This window comes from Lineus longissimus, chromosome 7 (assembly GCF_910592395.1).
Source record: "Lineus longissimus chromosome 7, tnLinLong1.2, whole genome shotgun sequence".
In the NCBI taxonomy this organism is placed as follows: Eukaryota; Metazoa; Nemertea; class Pilidiophora; order Heteronemertea; family Lineidae; genus Lineus; species Lineus longissimus.
The window spans coordinates 8,870,058-8,891,565 of NC_088314.1; the positions used below are offsets into that span (position 1 = coordinate 8,870,058).

Sequence of the window (21,508 nt, forward strand, 5' to 3'; positions counted from 1 at the left end):
ATGCTGCAAAAGATGCGACAATATGTCACAATACAGATGAGATTACAATCAAAATATACCACCATTTACGCGATTTACGCCAAATCTGCCAACATTTTTACGATCCAAATATCAGAATCACAACTACTGAGAGATTATCCCACCCAGACCCGACCCTTTGGCTATACACCCAACTTTCAACCACCCATATTTCCACCGACTGAATGATAAAATTATCCTCTGCGTTAACTGAATAAATCAACCCATTCAATAGAGAGAGTATGATGTATTCCTTTTTTTCTAAATGCCATCATCATTTTCGAAAAATACTTGAAGAGATTTTCATCCTCTTCAATTTTTTCCTCGAACTTTTCAGACATAATAGAATTTGCAGACCATACAAAGCAGTCGGTTTGAACTCTGTAATGAATGGGTTAAAAATCAACATCAAATCCACCATATGAATCAGTCTCTTTCAAGAAAATATAAATCTGTCCATTCGTAATCCGCTCACGCTTGTAAAATAACAAAATATCCACACATTCGAGTAAATGCTGCTGCCTTGGAACCAGTTTTTGGACGTCTTCAAAACAGTTTATGCACCATAAATGCAGCACAGTTTCGATAAAAATCTAACGGCAAAATCTGCACTGAAAACGTCCGAGTTCATTGCTTTTAGCTCGAAAACTCCGCCCTTCTAGAGTCCAAAACGGACGTCGTCGAAACTCTCAAATAAAGTAGCGAAAATCTCAGAAACGTTTGGACCTCGACTTTAGCTGTAAACGTATGCGGCCAGTCTCTGGAGGTTCATGGCGTCGTTGTTACTCTGCCTGTACGTCATTGAATTCATCTGTCCCTTACAAGATTGCGCTTGGAAGTAATTTTGATGACGAGAAGTTGATGGCGAATGTGAAAGGTAGTGTACGGGAGATGGGGTGTTTCGAGGACTGCTGCCAGCTGAGCCACTGGGGCTGCCGAAAGTCGGAGAAAACCTTGGACTCTGCGAAGGAGTGGAAATAGATGTTTTCTGTTGCGGCTTAATTGCTTCACCCTCTGCGTTGTAAACATGGCCTACGCTGCCATCCTCTCCTATACGGTACGAAACTTCATGAGGGTCAATCCACATCGTCAGTTCATTGGGAAGATTGAGTAGCAGCTGCTCCTCGGTCAAACCACTAGCTACCGCAGCCTTAGTTATCAGCGGCTCCATTTTGTGGTTGATTCGTAAACACCTGAATCCGCTTCCCTTGAATGGCTTCTCGGGGAACCAGTGATTGTTGTATTTTTCGCACAACAAACTGGTCAAAGTTACGTTAAAAGTGTCCGCAGCATCACCATTCACCCTGCCGCTGGATCGGAGCAACTTTGTGATAAAGTCCACAGCACTAGAAACTTCTTTACGCATTGTTATGGCTTCTCAAAAGTTTCAATATGGAATCTTTCGTCCTTTGTCCAAAATGGCGTCGGCGTTCTCGATTATCTCGCAATTTACCGAGTATTTCCTATCAAATTCGATCGAAATCACAGCGGAAAGTATTATCCTTGTGTTTGAGAAGGATATTGCCAGTCCCTAGCACCAGTTTTACGGGAAATTTTGGATCACAGATGGTTATATTCGGCTCTTCGGCCCGGTTAAAATTTTCGGTGACTATGCTCGTTTGGCTTCTCACGGCTAATACATTGTAGAGCTTTGTGTGTGGGGTTATTATGCGAGATGGAGTTCTGACGTCACGATCAAAACACGTCAGCTTCAGCCAATCAGAATGTGATCTCCTTATTTGTCAGTAGTATTTTTAGACTTGTGCGCTTTCGCGAAACACGACTCTGCCCGATTGTGACGTCACGCCATTGTGGTCGCGTTTGTGTTGACATTCTCTCCCAGGAATCAGGTCAGAATCAAACAATGAATGGCAGCTTATCCCAGCTCAGGGTCTATTGTGTTGAGAAACATGCCAAGAATATTCTGGACAAAAGCGTATTGAATGTTGATTATACTGCGTTGGTAGTTGCCAACTGCTATGGGCAATTATCGCATGGTGATTACACATGGGTCAGGAAAATTAGCCATTGAGTTTGTGTCACAAACCGTGAGGGTAGGCCTAAGCGCCTCTGTTAGGCCCTTAACACAAATTAGTCACGGCATGCCCGTAGTTTTTATTGTCATTTGCATGTAGGCCTACTTCAAAAACGTGTAAAATGGTTTAGTGAATAATAGCCTATACGTATAGAACTCGGTATGTGTTTTTCCTTTCTGTGCTGATGAAGGTTAAACAGAGAAAAAGGGAAATAGTGTAGCAATCCTGTGATGTCTTTCACAGTTTTCGAAAAGAAAATGAATTGATGAGAATACTAATTTTCTTTTGTTTGCACAGCAGCATTCAGCACACAGCACCATGCATGTATGAACAGTTTCTACATGATACCAGGCCTTCTTCAGTGCACTACCTACACACCTGAATTGTATTTGCTGACTCGACCCGGATGACACAGTTTGACGGGATGCCAAAGTTCCCAGGCTCCCACCTTCGCCTGACACCATTGATAATGATATCAATGGCGTTTTGCCTTCGGAGCTAACCTGTTGTGATATGTTTTCATATTTCGGATCATGTCAAGTTGTGGCATGGTTGTGGTAAACACGGAATCAAGGAATGGTTGGCAAATAGGACATAACACAGTAAACATGTAAACGATTATCTGTCTGATCAATATCAAATCAAACATATCAAAAAAATTCATTCGACCATTTAAATTTAGGATTTTCTATGCCATAAAGTTTTAGGAGGTATTAATTAAAAGTATGCAGGTGATGGCCTTTGTTAGAGGGCATGATGTAGGCCAAACATGTTGGACTAAAAACTGCTGATTGTCAGCAGTTTTCTGGGCAGCAGTTTGTCAGTGTCATATAAAGGGCTGAGACGATTTTTGATGTTAGAAAAGCCCTCCAGATTGCACGTCAAATGCATTTACTGCGTCCGTTTTTCAACAATGTATGCACAAGTTCTAACGACTGATGTTGATACAAATTTTAGTGCAAGGCAAAATAAGACCCAAGCATTCTTTTTATTTTTTTATTTTTTATTTTTATTATACTTTTTATTTTTTGTTTTCATGTATATGTTGTGTAGTTTTCATGTATATGTTGTGTAGTTTTTGTGCCTTCTTGTGTTAAGGAGACAAAAGAAAGAACAACAACAAATTTTATTTTTTCAAAATAATGTCATACCAGTAAATGACCATCAAAGCATATGTATATGAACATGAATACAGAGTAATAGGTTTGATATAAACACATTATTCAATGCAGAGCACATGTATGGGTGATTTATGCGTGTTGGTTTTTTTCTCCAAAAAGGAAACACAACTGTATTTCAACATGTATGTCAACGATAAACTTGGATCTTCTGAGAATTGTTTAGAAAGGTGGTACACAGAATATAAATCAAGAGTTACTGAAGAAGTCTGTTTTTCTTGAAGTCGTCTGATGGCCTCAGATAGTAGAGTTAACTAGGTCAGCGGAAGGTTGTTTACGTCTTCTGGCGTTCCTCCTAATCAAACTCCAAGCAGTGCCAGTTGCACTTGATCCACTACTTTATACCTGTATTGATTTATTCGTAGCTGCATGGAGATTGTAAACGATCTGCTGGGTCAGCGCGATTAGTCATTCCGAACACTGGCTATGCTGACTGTACATTCTCTACTGCCAATGCACTGTTAATGCATTCGCTGTGTAGCCAAATGATTATTGGCCGTTTGGAATTTTCTTGAATTGCGAAATCAGCTGGCAATATGACTATCCAGAATATTCATAGTTGCTTGTTCAATAAACCGTAATCATGATTGTACAGTCAGTGTTTCGAGGTCCTTTTTCAATATATTGTGCAAAGATAAATATTATTCAACACATTTGAATAATTTTAGGGGCTATTGCGATTGCCTTCCATATGGTGCAAGAGATTTTAGATTCGAGAAGGATCTTGACAAATGTGTTGCTTTCGTTTCATCACCTTTCTATTTTGCTGATGTAAGCTTGACTAAACTAGCCCCCATACTCTCACCAGATCACGTTTACTTACAATTTAGCCAAAAAACAATTCATACCCGCCACCCCTTTTAGTCTCTTTCTTTTCAAGAATATTATGTTTTGGGTGTTCTGATATCATAATGAGCACCAGGTGTCATATTATTGAATGTAGGTAAAAATCTTAACGGAAAAATCCTAACTGTAACAATCCTAAAACGTAGGAAAAGTCACAAAAATGTTTTGGAAGATAAAAATCCGAAAATTGATAAATTTTTCAGAATTTTTTTTCCAAATATTCTGAGATATTTGGAATATTTTGTGATTTTTGGAAATATTTTTGCTATTTTTCATCCATTTTGGAATGTGTTTGTTCAACTTTGAAATTTTCTTTGATAAACAAAATCATGATTGATTTGTAGGCCTAGTGGGGTTTTCATCTGTTTCTATAGGCAAATGGCCACAAGATCTCCATCCTTGTCAATAAGGGAGTTAATTCTTTCTTCACGTTTGCATAAAATTTGATTTCTGTTTTAAAGTTTAAAACATTATTTTGAATACATGAAGTAATTCAATTCAACCATTGAGATTTTTACCGTTAGGATTTTTATTTTTCGAATTTCTTACCAGTCGAATTTTTACAGTTGGGATTTTTACCGCGTACCCATATTATTTTCCAGTGACCTGTCACATTAAATAATACTATGTTGGTTGTTCTGATATCATAATGAACACCAGGTGTCATGTTATTTTCCAGTGACCTGTCACATCAAAGGATATTACATGTATGTTGGTTGTTCTGATATAATATTGAACACCAGGTGTCATATTATTTTCCAGTGACCTGTCACATCAAAAAATACTATGTTTGTTGTTCTGATATCATAATGAACACCAGGTGTCATATTATTTTCCAGTGACCTGTCACATCAAAGAATATTATGTTGGCTGTTCTGATATCATAATGAACACCAGGTGTCTTTGTTTATTCCAGTGACCTGTCACATCAACGGATATTACAGGTATGTTGGTTGTTCTGATATTATAATGAACACCAGGTGTCATATTATTTTCTAGTGACCTGTCACAACAAAGGATATTACATGTATGTTGGTTGTTCTGATATTATAATGAACACCAGGTGTCATATTATTTTCCAGTGACCAGTCACATCAAAGAGTGTTAATTGGTAAGTTATTGTAGAAATGTCCGGGGAACAAAGAACATTGATGGTCATGGTTTGCGAAGAATCAGGTGAACTCAATTGGGCCTGACACCTTTCCAGGAGGACATTTTCAACTGCTACACCGACACCCCTCATAGAGTAACTCTTGATCAGTTGTATACCAGGGAACCTTTTTAGTGCTGATTTTCTTATGTATTGAATATTCTCGTTAGAAATAAACTTACTATCAAGTACTTTGTAATTTTCAAGTTGTTCGTAATTGAATGATACAGCTCCGTGAACATCACTTGTAACTTAGAGTTAGGTTAGAATTGGGTTATGGTTAGAAGTTGGGTTAGGGTCAGATTCGACTATGATGACAGTGATATTTATATAGATTTTGAAATTCCATTGAAAGCGAACAATTAAAATGAAATTCTTCTTAATGTCAAGCTTTCCAGTAGTGTCGTGTGACCTGTTCATCTTGATAGGCCCTAATCTTATCAGATTCAAGTATTTTTGCGCTCACAATAACCCGTTTAGCCTTGACTAAAAGGACAAGTGACATAAGAGGTTTCATATGATTGGGCATATGATAAAGTTAGATCTAGAGATAGCGGATTACATTTCACCAAATAATAGGATATGTGGCGTATCAATGCCTATCACTGTAGTAAAGTGATATTTAGCATGAGCCACATAATACGAATTTGACTTATGTACTGACTGTATTTTGTTTCTATACATGTACGCTCCGAGTATTTCTCATGAAATGATAGAAAAATAGACACTGACACACATGTACGTACGCGGATGCCTACTTATCGTTTATAAAGCAAGTATTACAGCATTATTTCTTCGATGCGAAGATATATCTTCCAGTCTGATGATATATGATGATCAGCAGTGTATGACCGGTCATACACTGTCGATATGATACATAGGCTCGTATCTGCCTCGTGTCACCCTGCCAAGACATCAGTTATACTCCCTAGCAATTGGACCTCCTGACACCGTGCCTATATTCTCCTCGTACCAAAGTTTTAAATAAGTCACAAAAATGAGGCTGACCCCCCCCCCCCTCGTGAAGGGTTTACATTTCTTGGTGTAAAATTAATCATTGAGCGAATGGATATGGAGCAAAGCCAAAGATTCCCATTTGATTTCTACTGATCGATCAATGGAATCGCTGGTTTATTGCTAAATAGGTTATTCAACTGCGCAGTTAGTTCTCCGAACAAATCCGAGTACCGATGTACTTGTGACGTCAACAGGCGTCTACGAGAATGGCAATCTCCGTTCTTTTGGTATCGTGCATTCTGTACGTTTTGGGTACTGTCGGTCTCTGCGTGGAGATTGCCTATAAGTGTGTGGGCTGATCACTCATTGATTGGTTCACACAAAGTAGAACGTAAACAAGGTCGTTTGGAGGGTCCTGATGGTGTATCTTAAGGCGAATGAAGGGCAGAATCACTGATTGCTTGATAAAGTTGGCGTGCATTCATATTCAGTTGGCTTCATTAAATGTGTCTGCTAAAACTATGCCTTAGTCCACCCAAAAGCATCGCTGAAAGGCGAAGAAGATGATATTATGAGTTATCTTAATCCATACTTGGTTATAGTAAGGCTGGACTGATACGTAGGTGGGGATGGATTGCACTCGTTTCATCCTCTCGGCGTAGATGTATCAGCCGGGTATTTATCGGATCATTCAAATATCCACAAAAACAGCCACACAGACGGCGGGACCTCCCGATTTCATGATCAACTAAATTCGGCAAACATAATTATATTTCTTTTAATTTATGTTCGGGTACAACTAAATTCAATTTAGAAACCACACATTTTCATACCAGAAACCAAGAATAGTCCGTTCGATATCTAAATATATCTAGTTACTTGATCAGAAATATCGGTTCATTAAATTGATAATCCGTGCGTCATCGATACCTAGACAAAGGTGATTGGTCTCGAGGCCTTTGATCTGGTTCAACAGAGGTTTCCATCATCGTCATTAGCCCCCTTACAGTATAAATAGACCGAATAACTGATTCATAATTGGCGTCAGTCGTAGAATTTTGTTTTGATGAAGTCGTTTTGACAAAGTAATCAATTTGCAATTTGTCACTTGCAAATAATCAATTCCATATCCATGTACATGTGGGTACATGTACTTGTATTTGAACTTTTCTTATACGGGATGTCCTCGTGAATACCGGTAGCTTATCCTTTCTGTACTATAAAAGTAGTATAAAAGTAGGACCATACAATTCGGAGGTCCACAAAAGGTACAAGGAGGACTAAGTAGGCCCTGGTGCCTCCTTTATTGTGACTTGTCATGAACAATCTGCAAAGCGCCGCTTCCCATACTGCTCAGGTAACAAAACATTAGAAATACCCGCTGGTGTGGCTTACAGATCTTTAGCCAAAGACTGTGACGACCTGTGCATACAATAACATTTAAATGACACTGTTCATGGAGTACAAATAGCCAATTATAATACATGCAATATATGGCACCCTCTTCAAAATGGCACCCGATACCAGTATTCACGAAGACGACCAATATTTTTTATCTGAAATCTTTCAACAGAAAATTATTTTTGTTGCAGTAACATTTTGGAACATTGCTTCTGGGATAACAACATAAGTTCTATTTCTTTGAGAAACCTTTTCAAATTAAGTCAGCGAGAGATCAACAATATTGTATTTTCTTTAACTGGATGATACATCCATCGTATGTTCTTCTTGGCATGAACCAATAGCTTTGACCTCTGAAGCTAGCCCGCGTCAACATAAGTACCCAACTTAGTGTTGACCATAGGCACCAACATATTGGCAATAACCAGAAATCCTAAAAGCAATTAATTGGAACCCTTTCATAACGAAATGAAGGTCACTTGAATTTCAGGGTGAAAGTCTGTTCTTTGTTTTTCAGAGAACAGCCCAGTTTAGATGGGCATTCCCTTCATTTTGAAGGAGGAGTTCTAAAGACGTTAGGATTTCAGGTTCTAGCCAAAATGGTAGTGCCTGGGAGGTAATTAACGACGTGACTCAACCCGCATATTACATTGTACATGCGTCACAGCGCAGTCCCTCACCTGTTCCGTTCTCACCATAGTTCTCATAACAGAGAACCCGGCTTCACTCTCTTACCATTGTTTTCTGAATATCAATTTTGAATTATACACAGGTGCAGTGCAAATATGCATTGTTGTTGTGAGAAAAGTAATTGTATATACGATGTCGAAACAATGCATTCACCTGCAACTTGTTTCATTATTTGCAATATTTTATATTTGTCGTCTTTCTCATCGAGTTTTGTTCATTCCAGTGTTTCCTTACTACTTGCCAGTAACAGGAAAAATATTGCTCCGCGACCAGCTCGCGCGAATGCAGACCACCTGACCCTTGATGAATAATTCAATACACTCACAAAACATGTCTTTGAAGCTAAATTTCATTAATTGCGACTTGCTTACCCACCGAATAATTTAACGCCGATTACACCTCCCACCGCCACCACTTTTTTGATTTACCCAATTTCGGGGTTCATCGAAAGGTAAACAACGGTTGGAGACACTCACATCTGGGGCCTACACACCATTCCGACACCTGTCGAGTTCCCTCGCTAGACACTAATTGACCCCAGCAAACAGAATTTGAAATTTGTTTATACATTCAGGAAAACAAAATATTTTGAATACTGGATTCCCAATCGTAGCCCCCCCCCCCTCCGAAAAAAAACAACAAAGTAAAGTAGGAAGTAGGCCTTCGTTTGCCTCGATTTGATGACCATCCTCGACCTTACTGGAAGTCAATGTTCACATAAAAGCTAGTCTGGTCTGAATAAGGAAGTTTTAAAGAAAGTTTTGCTTCACAACTTCCTTGGTCTTTGGTATCGCCGGGGCACGTTTCATGTATAAATATAAACAAATGTAGGAAAGCACTGCATGTATAGACAAAATCAAGAATATTCACTCGTTTTACCAAGGAAGTTTTATAATGTACCTCCATGGTTTTGCCAAACTTATGCCTACATTTGTATACTATGGTCTGCCCTTAACATCACACAGGACTCGGTCATACATGTCGGCAGCAGCGTACTGCTGATGTAGGTGGAAAGCAACCTATTTGACATTAAGGCTTCCTCTGATCGACACTGTGGACATTATTTTAATGTCGGTTTCGCTACTTTCGGGGGCGCAAGTACTTAGATATTAATGAACCATGCATACGCTTCACGACGACTCTCCGCCAAATAAGTGCCAAATAATTTGGTGATGTAGGCGTTAATGGCGCACAAGATGTAAAAGGTCCTTCAGTATGCTTTCAAGGTTTAGGTGTTATGCACTTATGAGGCATGAAGCAGCCCCTGGGAATTATTTCGTCAAAACGCGTCACCAATATGCGGGCGTGTCCCGCAATATCCGGGTCCCAGCAGGGCATGTTGCCAAAGGACTTCCCGATGAATGTTGAATCCGAATGTTTGTTAAACAGGCCCTCGCTTTCCGCGTTGGTAAGCAGACGGCCAGGGCTACATGTATACGTCACATCCTTCACCGTCTCTACCCCTAAGGGCAGGGACAACTTTGTTAAACGATTCAAGAAAGGGGTTCTTTTCGACAAATTGGAGGGGGCTTTCAGCGCGGAAACCACTGAAAGGCTGCACAAATGACAATCATAATTTTATCATTTGAAATTTTAATTCATGTATATCACAGGCGATTTAAAACTACCTCATTTAGACCGCATAAGAACCTTTTTTCAAAAATAAATTATTTGATGATTTGATGTGATGATTTATTCCAAAAAGGTACTTTTGACTTTTGACGATTTGGGTGATTAAGTCATGATCATACGGTCACTGCACACACTTCCATCTCTAGGTGGTTTTGCGTTCAGTTACGAAGAACAACTGATCGGATAGAATCCTTCATTGCAACCGTGAGAAAATCCAGGTTGCAGATGTTGGCCTATGGTTTGGGTATTATTGTCGCCCCTGGTACCAAAACAAGCTTTTCAAGGAAAATCTCGTTTATTTTCCAATACATGTACAATAATGTTTTGCTTAGCTGTGTCGAACTGGTATTTCTTTTGCAATAAAGTTGCGTTATCCAATATGGACGACCTAAGCCTTTATTCTAATACCAACAACGCACAGGCTTGGTATTACAAGGGCTATAAGATTTAGGTTAAACCATGAGATTTGGGCAAATGCGTCAACAGACGACCTATGGCAAAGGCCATGTTGGTAATGTTGCCCAACTTCAAACTAAAATCCATGTAATGGTCTGATTTTTTTTATGGTGCAGCTTCACTCATACAGGGTGAATAAACATTCAGTCCTTCTTCATTTAAAAGCTGTTCATCTTTGCCAAAAATCTATGAATTTATGAACTGTACATGTTTATGACTAATGATACACTCCAATGTACAATGTAATCAAATTATCGCATCTAAGGCCAAGGAACAGGTCCAGGACATAAATATCACGATATCTAAGTTAGTTGAAGTGTTTTCACCATAATCTTGAACCTTGCAACTCTGTTGAAATGGTGCTTGTTCCTTATATTCAGATCTTAATTGATAATGATGATGATTAAAAATCCATATTGGCACTGGTCTATGTAAGATCACTTATATGTTTTCGATATTTCGTAAAATCACTCAAATTTGAATTTGATGTTTTCAAAATACACAATGAATATAGATTTCAACATTACTGTTGCGTGCACCGATAGGTACATTTTCATCTGGTTGTCGTACAGTGCAACACATGTTTACAATGTACATGTGTACTTGTGACACTGACAAAAACAATGTACATTGTACATCACATGAACGATACACAGGCATGTAAGGGTTGGTCTCTGCCAACACAAATATGCAGCCTTTAAATGTTTTTCAGGAGACTAAAAAAGGATTCGATGTTTTTTCAGCAATCTATGAAGGGTTTCTTTTTCACCAAAATGATGTCATAATATTTGTGTTGGGTTTTTAAGTATAAAAGACAATCACCAGTTCTAACGTTCTGGTAGCTACGAACTTATACCGGAATGAAACTCATCGCAGAAACCCTGTTTAGAGGCCTTTAGCAAGGACATTCGAAAGATCTTGGAGCAAAGACTGCGACAAATCTTTGGACTTGCCTCAGGGAACAGAGTTTCGTAAATTCTGGGCAACAATGGCATTGTAATGCCTTTTTTGTCGTGTCTCAACCTGATATTTTAGATTACTAATCGCGTTTAAGTTATGTTAAATATTGATTTAAACCTTGTAGAAATAGTATAATCCTGATCCTGTTTCGCCGGCAGAACCACTGGGACAAAGAAAGGTCTAGACCCACAAAGAACAAAGTGATTCCAGTTTAAGTTGCCGAAAATCACCATAATATTTTGAAGAATATCATGAATAATTTTGATCAACTTCGGTGAAATCGACTATACCAAAACTCGAATCCAGGGGCTTAAGAGTCTACCAGTAAGTGCACCCTCTGTGGGATAACAATTTCTAGGGTGAGGTTTGTTATGGTGTCCACCCTGACCTTCTGAACCCGAGGTTTGTTGACATCACGTGACTACTTTTTCGCTGAATCGACAGAAAGCGAACCCCTGAGATCCGGCCGCTCTGCTCTTTGTTGACGACATGAATGAAGGAGGGGTTAGGAACCGAATTTAGACGAAATTATGCAACTTATTCGCTCTGATTCGAAATCTCAATGTCGCCACAGGCACGATCTGGCGATTCTCCCTTTCTCAAACAAATCGACCATTAATAATGCGATTTATTGATAGCATTTGGTTGCACATCGCAGCTGAATAAAAACACCAATTTTGGCTGCTTTTGTTGTTAAAGATAAAGTTAAAGTTCGTCTTTTTATAGTCCTTTTCTGAGGAACCCTTGCCCACAGAACTTCGGTATTCAAGATTCTTCCATATCATTGTCTCATAATGTCAAAGATGTAGACTAGGTTATGCATTTGTTACTGCATAAAGCTGCAACGTGCGAGTGGATGGACATCAAACCTTCCGGATTATGTTAACCTACATATGCCGCTGTATTTGGTGACTTCTAAAGAGAGCGCAAAAGCAGCGTGCTACAAATGAAGTTGAAGTGATGCGCACTCCGGGCCCACTAATTCCTCCCTTGGTTGTCGTGGGTTTGAATTCCTTCTGGTCACTTTGTACTTTTCTTTTCTTTTTTTACATTTTGAAAGTTTATGCAGAACACATGTACTCCATACCTACAGACAATGGCAGATAACTATAAAACCGCCACAGAAATTGCTGTGCCTACGTGGCCGCGGCTGGAAGCAAACTACTTTTGCTGCCGACAACAAACTGATTCATGGTTGATGAAACAGAGGATTCAGATTCAGAGGATTCGTAATCCTTTCGGCTGCAGATGTTTTATTTACAATTCGTGGACAAATTGCGCTAATCTGTGAAAGTCGGCCAATCATTAGCACCTCATGGCAACAAAATTGGTTAATTTACGCACCCTACGAATCGGCCAAAAACTTTTGTTTTACTCGACTTTCCAGTTAACCCCCTGCTTCGTCCTCAATTAGCGCCTTTAAAATATTATGTACACTGAGATTCGGGTATAAAGGGACAACGACACGATGACGGGAATGATGTGTCCTTGTTTTGCTTTTATGCAGCTGCAAGCGTGCCCATAATTAAGACAATTAACTATCAACGACAATAATTAATATCCGGAGAGCTTTTTGAATGGAGGTAAAACCCGATAGAAAAATGTAAACCAGTGTATTCCAGGCAAAATATTTGTGTCATGAAGAAGTCTTCGATGAATTTTGAGACCATATCCCTTGAACTATACTTTCAGTGTTGTCTTTTTCCTTCCGCTGAAACTTTTTTCCTCGGGACAGAATTACTTTTACTATGTAATACCAGTAATGCAATGAACAAAGTACATGTAGGAACAGTATGCCTTTTTGAAATTAACAATCTCCTCGCAGCATTGGCGAAACACATTATTATACTAATGGTAAATACAACACCTGTGCCACACCAATGAGTGGCATGAGTTCATCTCGAACTGACTCAGTTTACACCTGTACAAATTTTATTATTTCGTGGACCTTGTTTTATATAAATCTATGATTACCATTGATCATTAATTTCAATAGTTTCAATAGGATCAAGTGACCGGATATACTGCACCTGCATCACAAAATGAAAGTTTATTCTGAAACTACTAAATAGGTTTTTCCCGGCGGAGTTCCCGAGGACTTTCCCGATTTCTAAAGCATCAGATAATAGCTTTAGGAAACTAATTAACGGGTAGTAACAGCTGTAGATGAAAACAAAAACAATCGAAAGGCTGCTTTTTTCCTGAAATCTATGCGAAACACAAAGGAAAGCGATGAAGTGGCATGAAAAGTTAATGCGGAGTCCGCGGTGTCATGAAAGAACGGTGGGAAAGCTGCGGGCCGTGATGGCCCTTGTGATGAACGTGCGGGGTGGCTTTCGATTAGTTTCGAGGGATCCTCTCAAAGTGATGTATTTAGAAAGGCCTAGAAAGCCGGGAACAGCAATATGAACCTCGACAGGAGATTACGTATAACATATAACATCCCCCCGAAAGTATTCGCTGCTTTAGTTATCCAGAGGGATAATGTACATGTATGTGAAAATGTACGGTGAAGTTTGCGGCCGGGACGGAGTCTCAAATTTATCGGCCCGTTTTAACAACTCTACTGTCACCGCCAGATCCTTTTCGACAGTTGTCTTCACCGCTATATCAACATCGTCCTGTTGGTGTTCGGCCTCAGATAGACAATGCATTTGGGCGCTTTTTTTATTTCAGGAAAACGGGATATTAAAAATCTCTATCTAGCCACGTGAAGACCTTACCACCGCTACACCATGCGGAGGAGTACATCTATCGTCCTCAAATCAAAGACCAATGAAGCCAGATCTGCGTTTCTCATCTCCGATAGCTTAATCCCATCAACCATAAGTGGCTTGGAGCATAATGTTATGAAGGAAACTGTGGGTGGGGGTCCGGGATGAAACTATTGCAGACAACATTTCAAGGGTACTGTTTTGCAGCACCCTCCACCCCCATTTACTCCGCGTGGTACAATGTGGGTGTATGAGAGAATGTTACTGAAAAAGGGAAATGCATGTAATATCATACTTTTTTAAGGTAAACCAAATTGTCCCTATATACTTCAATGTGTTTTAGGATTGGTTTTCAACCCCCCCCCCCCCCCCTTAAATCAATGACAAAATCCCGGCCCAAAATAACCGATTGTCAGTGAAAAGCTCAGCTCCTGAAACACAGTCCTGCATGGGAACCAGTGTTAATTTCCGAGACAAAGTAGCGGGTCAATCCACATCTCAAAGGGCAAATGAAGCCGCGTGCACTCATCGCTAATCAACGATAAAGTTAATGCCGTTTAATTACTGTACGCGGCCAACAATTTTCCGTCCCCGTCGGTGCTGCTGTATATAGCATCATCGCCGAGCCCGCGCCTCGGGCCGCGAGTTCAGCCTTTGTCCCATTGTTGGAGGATATCCGGCGCGTGCCAGACATGGGAGCGAGGACGTCACTTCGATATGACCACAGCTGTCGTCTGCTCGCCATTCATGTCCCAGCGCAAAATTGGAATAAATCTTGTGAAATTAATAGATAAGACCATCCACGGGATGCGAGGCTTCGGGGAGGGTGTATAATACGTTGCGTTTGAAGAGACTGAATGGCTTCGCAAACAACTGAATGGGTCCAGAAGATTCGTGATAATCGCTATTGTCTTCAAGCTGACATCCGACGCTTTCGGCATCAGATTATTCATTTATTGATCCATTGTGGTCGGTGTAGCCAGAGATTTGATCCGGCCATGAGTTGCTTTTAGCTTGTACCTTCCTTTATTCAGCTGTCTAATACTACCCAGATGTGGTAGGAAAAATTGTCCTAGAATAGAGTGTCCGGAGTACCTTCACACCAGCCTCAAAATGGCATTGATATCCAACAATCAGATGGCCAAGGAAGACGCTAGGATACGCTACGTAGCGGCAGAATCTTCATGAGCTGTATACTTCTCGAGAAATGGCTTTTTGCCACAGGTAACACGACTGCCCTTTTTGAGAAAACCAAGGTATAGTGCGACCTCAAAGTGCGATCGCTGCAGTTTTACGATGTAGCCGACTGTAGGGAAGCCAGCCAGGATGCTGTCCTGCAACCCTGACAGCGAAGTAAGAACCTTTGCTGGTAGGAATCTGGAAAAATGCTGTCTTAGTGAAAGTTCACATTTTATGTAAACATGTGGTCTTCTCGACAAGGCACCGAGTCGGCTCTTTTTCCACATTTTTCGACCACGTTTTTAAGCACGGGAGGCGTAGTCTTTCTTGTTCTTCTGCGTTCTCAACCTTACATGGACCGGATGTTCTGGTGACCAATGCTATCCTAGCTGTGTATTTCAAACTGGCATGCACGAATTCATGCAGCCGTATGCAATACTACACCCAAAATAGTATAATAGCATCCACCCATTGTGTAGAAAACACCACAGAAACGATACTTGAAATAGCAGCAATTCTCTGGTGCCCGGAGACAGCCAGCTTGAACGAGCTATTGTCCGTGTCCCTTTTAGTGGAGCAGTGCATTCCTCTTTGGCACGCGTCGATTTGGCGTCTTTTGATAAATCTTATTTCGCATATGAAATGGCTGGCTCGCGTCCTCCACCTGTTGGGTATTGTTTGGGGAAATTTGGCAGCGGGGGTGAAGTTTGGGAGTGGCTTGCTTGTTCCCATATGGCGGCAAGGTCACTTGAAATATCATTGAGTCCTTTCTTCTTATAATGACGGATTATAGATTGCGAGCCCAGGCGAATGAACAAAAAGACTAAATGCGATCTGCATCATTCTTTTCTCTTAATGACGGATGATAAATTGGGTGCAGCCGATTACATAGGAGCGCCTACTGAACACTGAAAAACTAATACTGTGTTGGAGAATCGAGACGTTTCTGAGAAATGTCGAGCGGATGACTTCGGGACAGTTGGTATTAATCGATTCTTTCTTTCCATTTTATGGGTTTAACATTGATGAAAGGTGTTGGCACATTCTAACAGATGATTTCACGGCGCATAGCATAGTTAAAATTATGATAAAACATCTGCATCTTTGCATATTGCTGAACAAACGAAAAACTCTGAAACTGCCTTGAACTTTGTCTGCCGTTGCCGGAAGTGACGATTCCGGCCTGTTGACGAATCTCGAATTCTCGAGTCAGGGATCCGAGGTCGTCGTGACCAATATCGAAATACGAACTAACCGGTCAAGAAACTGTAATAAAATGATAACCAAAAGAAGAAGTCATTATCGTGGCGTAGGACGGCAACTTTTTAAGCTTGCAGCACACTGGACCCCAACTCCAGGGCCAACAAGGAGATAGACTGATCGCCTCTCGGCGCCAGAGTTGGCGGCAGGCGTTCACTGGAGTCCGGAATCAAACCGATTTGATATGTGGCTGCCAGTGGAGTAGTCGGCCGCCAACTCCTGACTTCACCGCGGCAGCACACTGGGGCGTTTTCTGGCGTTCACTGGTTCAGGCACTGGCGGCGAAAAAACTCCTCTGGATGGACGCCGGAGTTGGCGTCCAGTGTGCTGCAAGCTAACTCTCCAGGTTCTAGATATTTTCACCCAAAAAACCATGGCGTCAATTCCGCCACTGAATGTTACCAAATTGCTATGCGTCGCCTAATTGCATTTCTGAGCAGGTGAAGATGCAGCAGTCGCGTGCCCCTGCTCAGTGCAGTGGGGACGGCGCATCCCCGATGCTCGTATTGCACGCTTCTGTGCACACAGCGTCGAAAATGAACCCTTTGTTTTTGAGCCCGCATTCATGACCCATTTAGCTCTGGAATATCAATGCCCGTCCCGGATAAAAGGTTCCATGACGCGTTCTTTCGTGGCCCTGCCTCAAAATTGGCCACGGTGACACCTACGCAGAATGTGTTAATATGGTATGAATAGCTTAATCCTTTTGGAGGACAAAGCGTTTCGACAAGTGTCTTCTGCAACAAAAAGGTTTCTGAGTGGTTAAAGGGCATCACATTTACAAATACTGCCAAGACATTTTGCCATGTTTGTGATACCAGCCAAGCCCTTGGCTCGTAACATGCCGGAATTCTAAAAAAATTTTGGCGATACGGGTTTGAGCCCATCACTCACTGTTACGTTAGACATCCTCGGCAGTGGAGAAAAGAAATCTCCGTCGATACATAACCACCCTCACAGGTACAGGTCTCCTATTGTGAGACCCTAATGGACAATCCTATTTACAGGACATACATGTTAGATTATCCAGCGGTCCTGAAAGGTCCAGTAAGCCCATTAAGTGCTATTAAGTGGGTGGTGACAAGGAAATGAAAAGGTGCGTTCACCGGTATTGTCCGTCGGGTTCGGACATCTGGTAGACCCCACGGAGTGGTCGAATTACGGACTTGGAAAGATCGTGAGAAATATCATCGGATCATTGCGTCCTTGTGTAGCATTGTTGCACTTCCGAATGGCGGAGGTGGATCAAGAAGGGTCGTGCACCTGTCTTGTCGCTAACTAGCCAATGGAAGTTCATCAACTTGAGGTGAGCGATTTTCGTCGCTACGCCCAGGACCACGATCGCATGCGCCAAAAAATTTTCGTTGCGGTGGAACCTGGGATCGATATCAATTTGACTATTTTTTTACTAATTTGAGGGTCAGGGAGGTGAAGCCAAACCAAAGTGTGTTTTTTACCAAGACAGAGAGAACCGATCTGCGCGCAGACTATCGAGATATTGCTCCACCATGCCAGCAGACGATCCGTCAGACAAAAACGATGACAGGGACATCTGTCGACAACAATCACCAGTAACTCTCGGCCCGGTGTAACGTGTGGGTTGTTCCACAAAGTCATTGTTTCAATACAATAGACAGCTGGAGATATCGTGACTTTTCAATTGGGGGAAACCGAAAAAAATCGTGTCAAGATGATTTTCAGGAAACTCCGAGCCGAGGGATCCAATAATGCATTTTCAATATCTGAGGTCAAGGGTCTTTATAGAACCATATACCTTAATACTTCACCATAAGCGAGGGAAGGACTATTTTTGTTAAAACTACTAAACTAGGCTAAAATCTTATTCAAGACGAAGATACTCCGTCTGCAGTCTGTAGCTTGACCTGCTTTGACATCGTAACGTACAGGCAGGCGGATATCAGAAGAAGAAGAGAGAGGAAGAAGAAGAAGAAAAAATATCAAAACAAATTGCAGGCAAATCATACATGTCGAAAACCTGACACCCATCCAAGTTACCAGTGAGTGGTAGAGCAACCAGGCTGGTTACTAGACTGGTTACTCCAAGAGATATATTGAAAATGTTGTATTGTTCTGGTGACTGGATTGCTCTGGTAAATCTAAATGAAATATCGGGTATGTTGGAGTGCTCTTTGGTACGGTTTAAAGGACATGTGAGATCGTTTCATGGGCATGTAGTACATGTACTCGTCGACATAAAGTTGACTCCAGGTCGGCATTAATCCACACAATCTCATGACCGAAGCTTGACCGAAGAATTAACCTAGAATTAAAGAACGATTGAGTCTGATAAAAGCAAAATAGGCTCGCTTATGAAAATTTGATAATTGTCAATATGATTTGTGGCCAGACGATTTGAGAGTAAGATGGTGATGGCGGATGGCGGATCTTCTGACGGAAATGTTTGAATTGAAGAAGGATTCGATGAAAACAGCAGATTGCGGAATACATTTTCTTTCCAACTTGACTCTTGGGACTGAATCGAAGATCATCGCGCATTGGCGTATGTCTCGGCAAAATGAACCCAACTCGAAAGATCAGTTGGCTTGGAGACGGGCCACCAGCCTCCATTCAGCAAGTTTGGGATCTGGTCTCAGTCACACTTCGTGACGCCACAACAAAGTTGCAGGACGCGGAAGATGCCTTCTTTCGGCACAAAATCGAAATGGATTACTTAAAACAGGTTTCTGGTGCGTTAGAAAAGCTGTCAAAAGATGGTGCTAGTGGGGTTAGGACGTTCAAAGATCTGGACAATCTCTTGGAAAAGACGGACGTGAAAGCTTTCCGGGACGATCCCGAGAAAACTCGTGAGATGTTGTCTGGGTTTCTGTCACGAGGGAGGCAGACGATGAAGGACGTTAACAAGATATCGGATCTGATTATCAATGACGGAATTGGCCACATGCGCATTTACTGTTCTGAGTACACGACACTCGGGACGAATGATGACCACTCCTATCAAACCCTACCACACAAGTTCAGAGAATGTTCGAAAATACGACAAGCAATTATTTTAATCACGGGCAGTGCCGAAAATAATGGGAGCGATGACGTCATATTGACCGACATATTCGATGAGGATGGTTTATCTTTCGATGTTGCTTTGCATCTTGACAGTGATGTTTTCCCTCTGTTGCGAGTAGTTCCGGATCTAATTCAAAAGATGGAGCGAATTTTTGGTCATACACGTGACTGGCTGCGAAGTGACAAAGTCTACGTGAGCAGTCTTAAGCGCGAGATCTCGAAGTGCCGCGAAAGACAGATCGAAACATCCAGGAAAATCGAATCGACGCAACACGAATATAGGGGCGTTTTCCTGAAATTTAAGCAGTGCAATTTTGACAAATTCGCTGGCCGGCGAAAAAAGGACAAAGTCGAAGAATCAATAAATGAGTTAATTGCTATCAAGAGAAGGTTAAGACACGATATTGTGATGGCAAGTAAAACATTAGCTGAGTGCAGTGACCAACTGCGGGACTTGGATTCGGCAAATGTTGATCCAAGGTCGGGGCGTCGCGGGACCATCCCCATCGACACCGCAAGAGCCTACTCTGCGCAGCGGGGAAGAGTGTCCAGAGATATTGCAATGTATTCGAGAAAGGTCCATTCCCTTCACCAGAAACTTATAAGGACGGATAAAAATATTGAACATCGACGCAATCTTTTATCAGACCGAGCAGAAACGAATCATACGATGGGTAATGAATTAAGTGAAAAAGTAAAAGGTAGGGTCGATTTTTTTAAGTCATAATCATCATCACCATCATCGACCATTCGAACCGATCATTCATCTATACTCCGTTGAGGCATTTGAATCAACACAACGTGCCGAAGTCGGATCAAAGTTTCCAGGTTTTTCATCCGGTTACGCATGCGCATGGATAAGTAGCAAAAGTTACCAAGCCGTAACCAACGTAGATGTATACTATTTAATGCGCGTAGAAAAATGTGTTCGATATCTTTTTCTAGAACTCGTCAAAAAGAAGAAAAACTTGAAGACTACACAAGACGAACTCAAAAACCGTCTACGCACCCTGGAGGACGCACACCGGAAGAAGACGCGGCCATGTTTGAATGATGACGCCTCGAGGAAACGAAGCAGACAAGAGCTGACGGCTATACGACGCCTATCGAAGGTGATGCGTTCACCTAAGATTTCTCTAGCTGAACAAAGTGGTGAGCAGAACTGTTTTGAGACATCTATTTACCGATTTCACATCAGTTCGAGAATGTCATTTTTGTGCTCTCTTCGTCGCTTTCGGTTCGCTCTTTCTGAATATCGCTGGCGCATTTCAGTGTCTTCCGGGTTGGCTTACCTTAAGCTAAGCGCACACGGGCGACAAAATGACAAAAAAACCTGAAAACATTTGTTTTCAAATATTTTTTTACAATTTGTTGCCCGTCTGCGGGCGACAAAAACAAATGTTTTTCGAAAACATTTGTTTTTGAAACAGTTTTCGAATATTTAACATGCAATATATTTTTGACCTAGTCAAAATGTTTTTCGTCAAAACGTCGCCCGTTTGCGGGTGACTGCAACGAAACGTAAAACATTTTTTGCGTCATCATCGTCATTAGCCAATCACGATGACGTTCAGCGTCATGTGATACAACCAAGCCAGGTCAAAATGGCAGCGCCAATTTTAAACGAAATGGAGTTGATTGTGGATGAAGAATCGGAATTGCATGAATTAATATGGACGACTGAGCTCGAGGGCAGGTTGGTCGAGCTGTGGCAGGAAAGGCCTGCCCTGTTCGAGGTGACCTCGCCGCTCTACAGCGATAAGAACAGGCGGTTGTTATGCATGGCGGCCGCCATCTTGGAATACGCGGGTGTGACCGGGGGTGTGACGTATGGCGCAACCATGGTTACCCCTTGTTTTTGACGTTACCTGTGACGTGACCGTGTCATTTTGTCTCCCGTGTGCGGGTGATTGAAACAAACACGACAAAGACGCAAAACATTTCGAAAACAACTGAAAACAAATGTTTTCAGTTTCGCTGTCATTTTGT

The 21,508-nt window shown here is 41.4% G+C and overlaps 1 protein-coding gene across 1 annotated transcript; it reads right to left on the minus strand.

Annotated features, from left to right (window-relative positions):
• Positions 1-751: 751 nt before the first annotated feature.
• Positions 752-1,384, minus strand: LOC135490989 (protein BTG1-like). The gene has a single exon (XM_064776604.1). It carries the CDS (start codon positions 1,382-1,384, stop codon positions 752-754), a length of 633 nt encoding a protein of 210 aa, XP_064632674.1.
• Between the last annotated feature and the right edge of the window lie 20,124 nt (positions 1,385-21,508).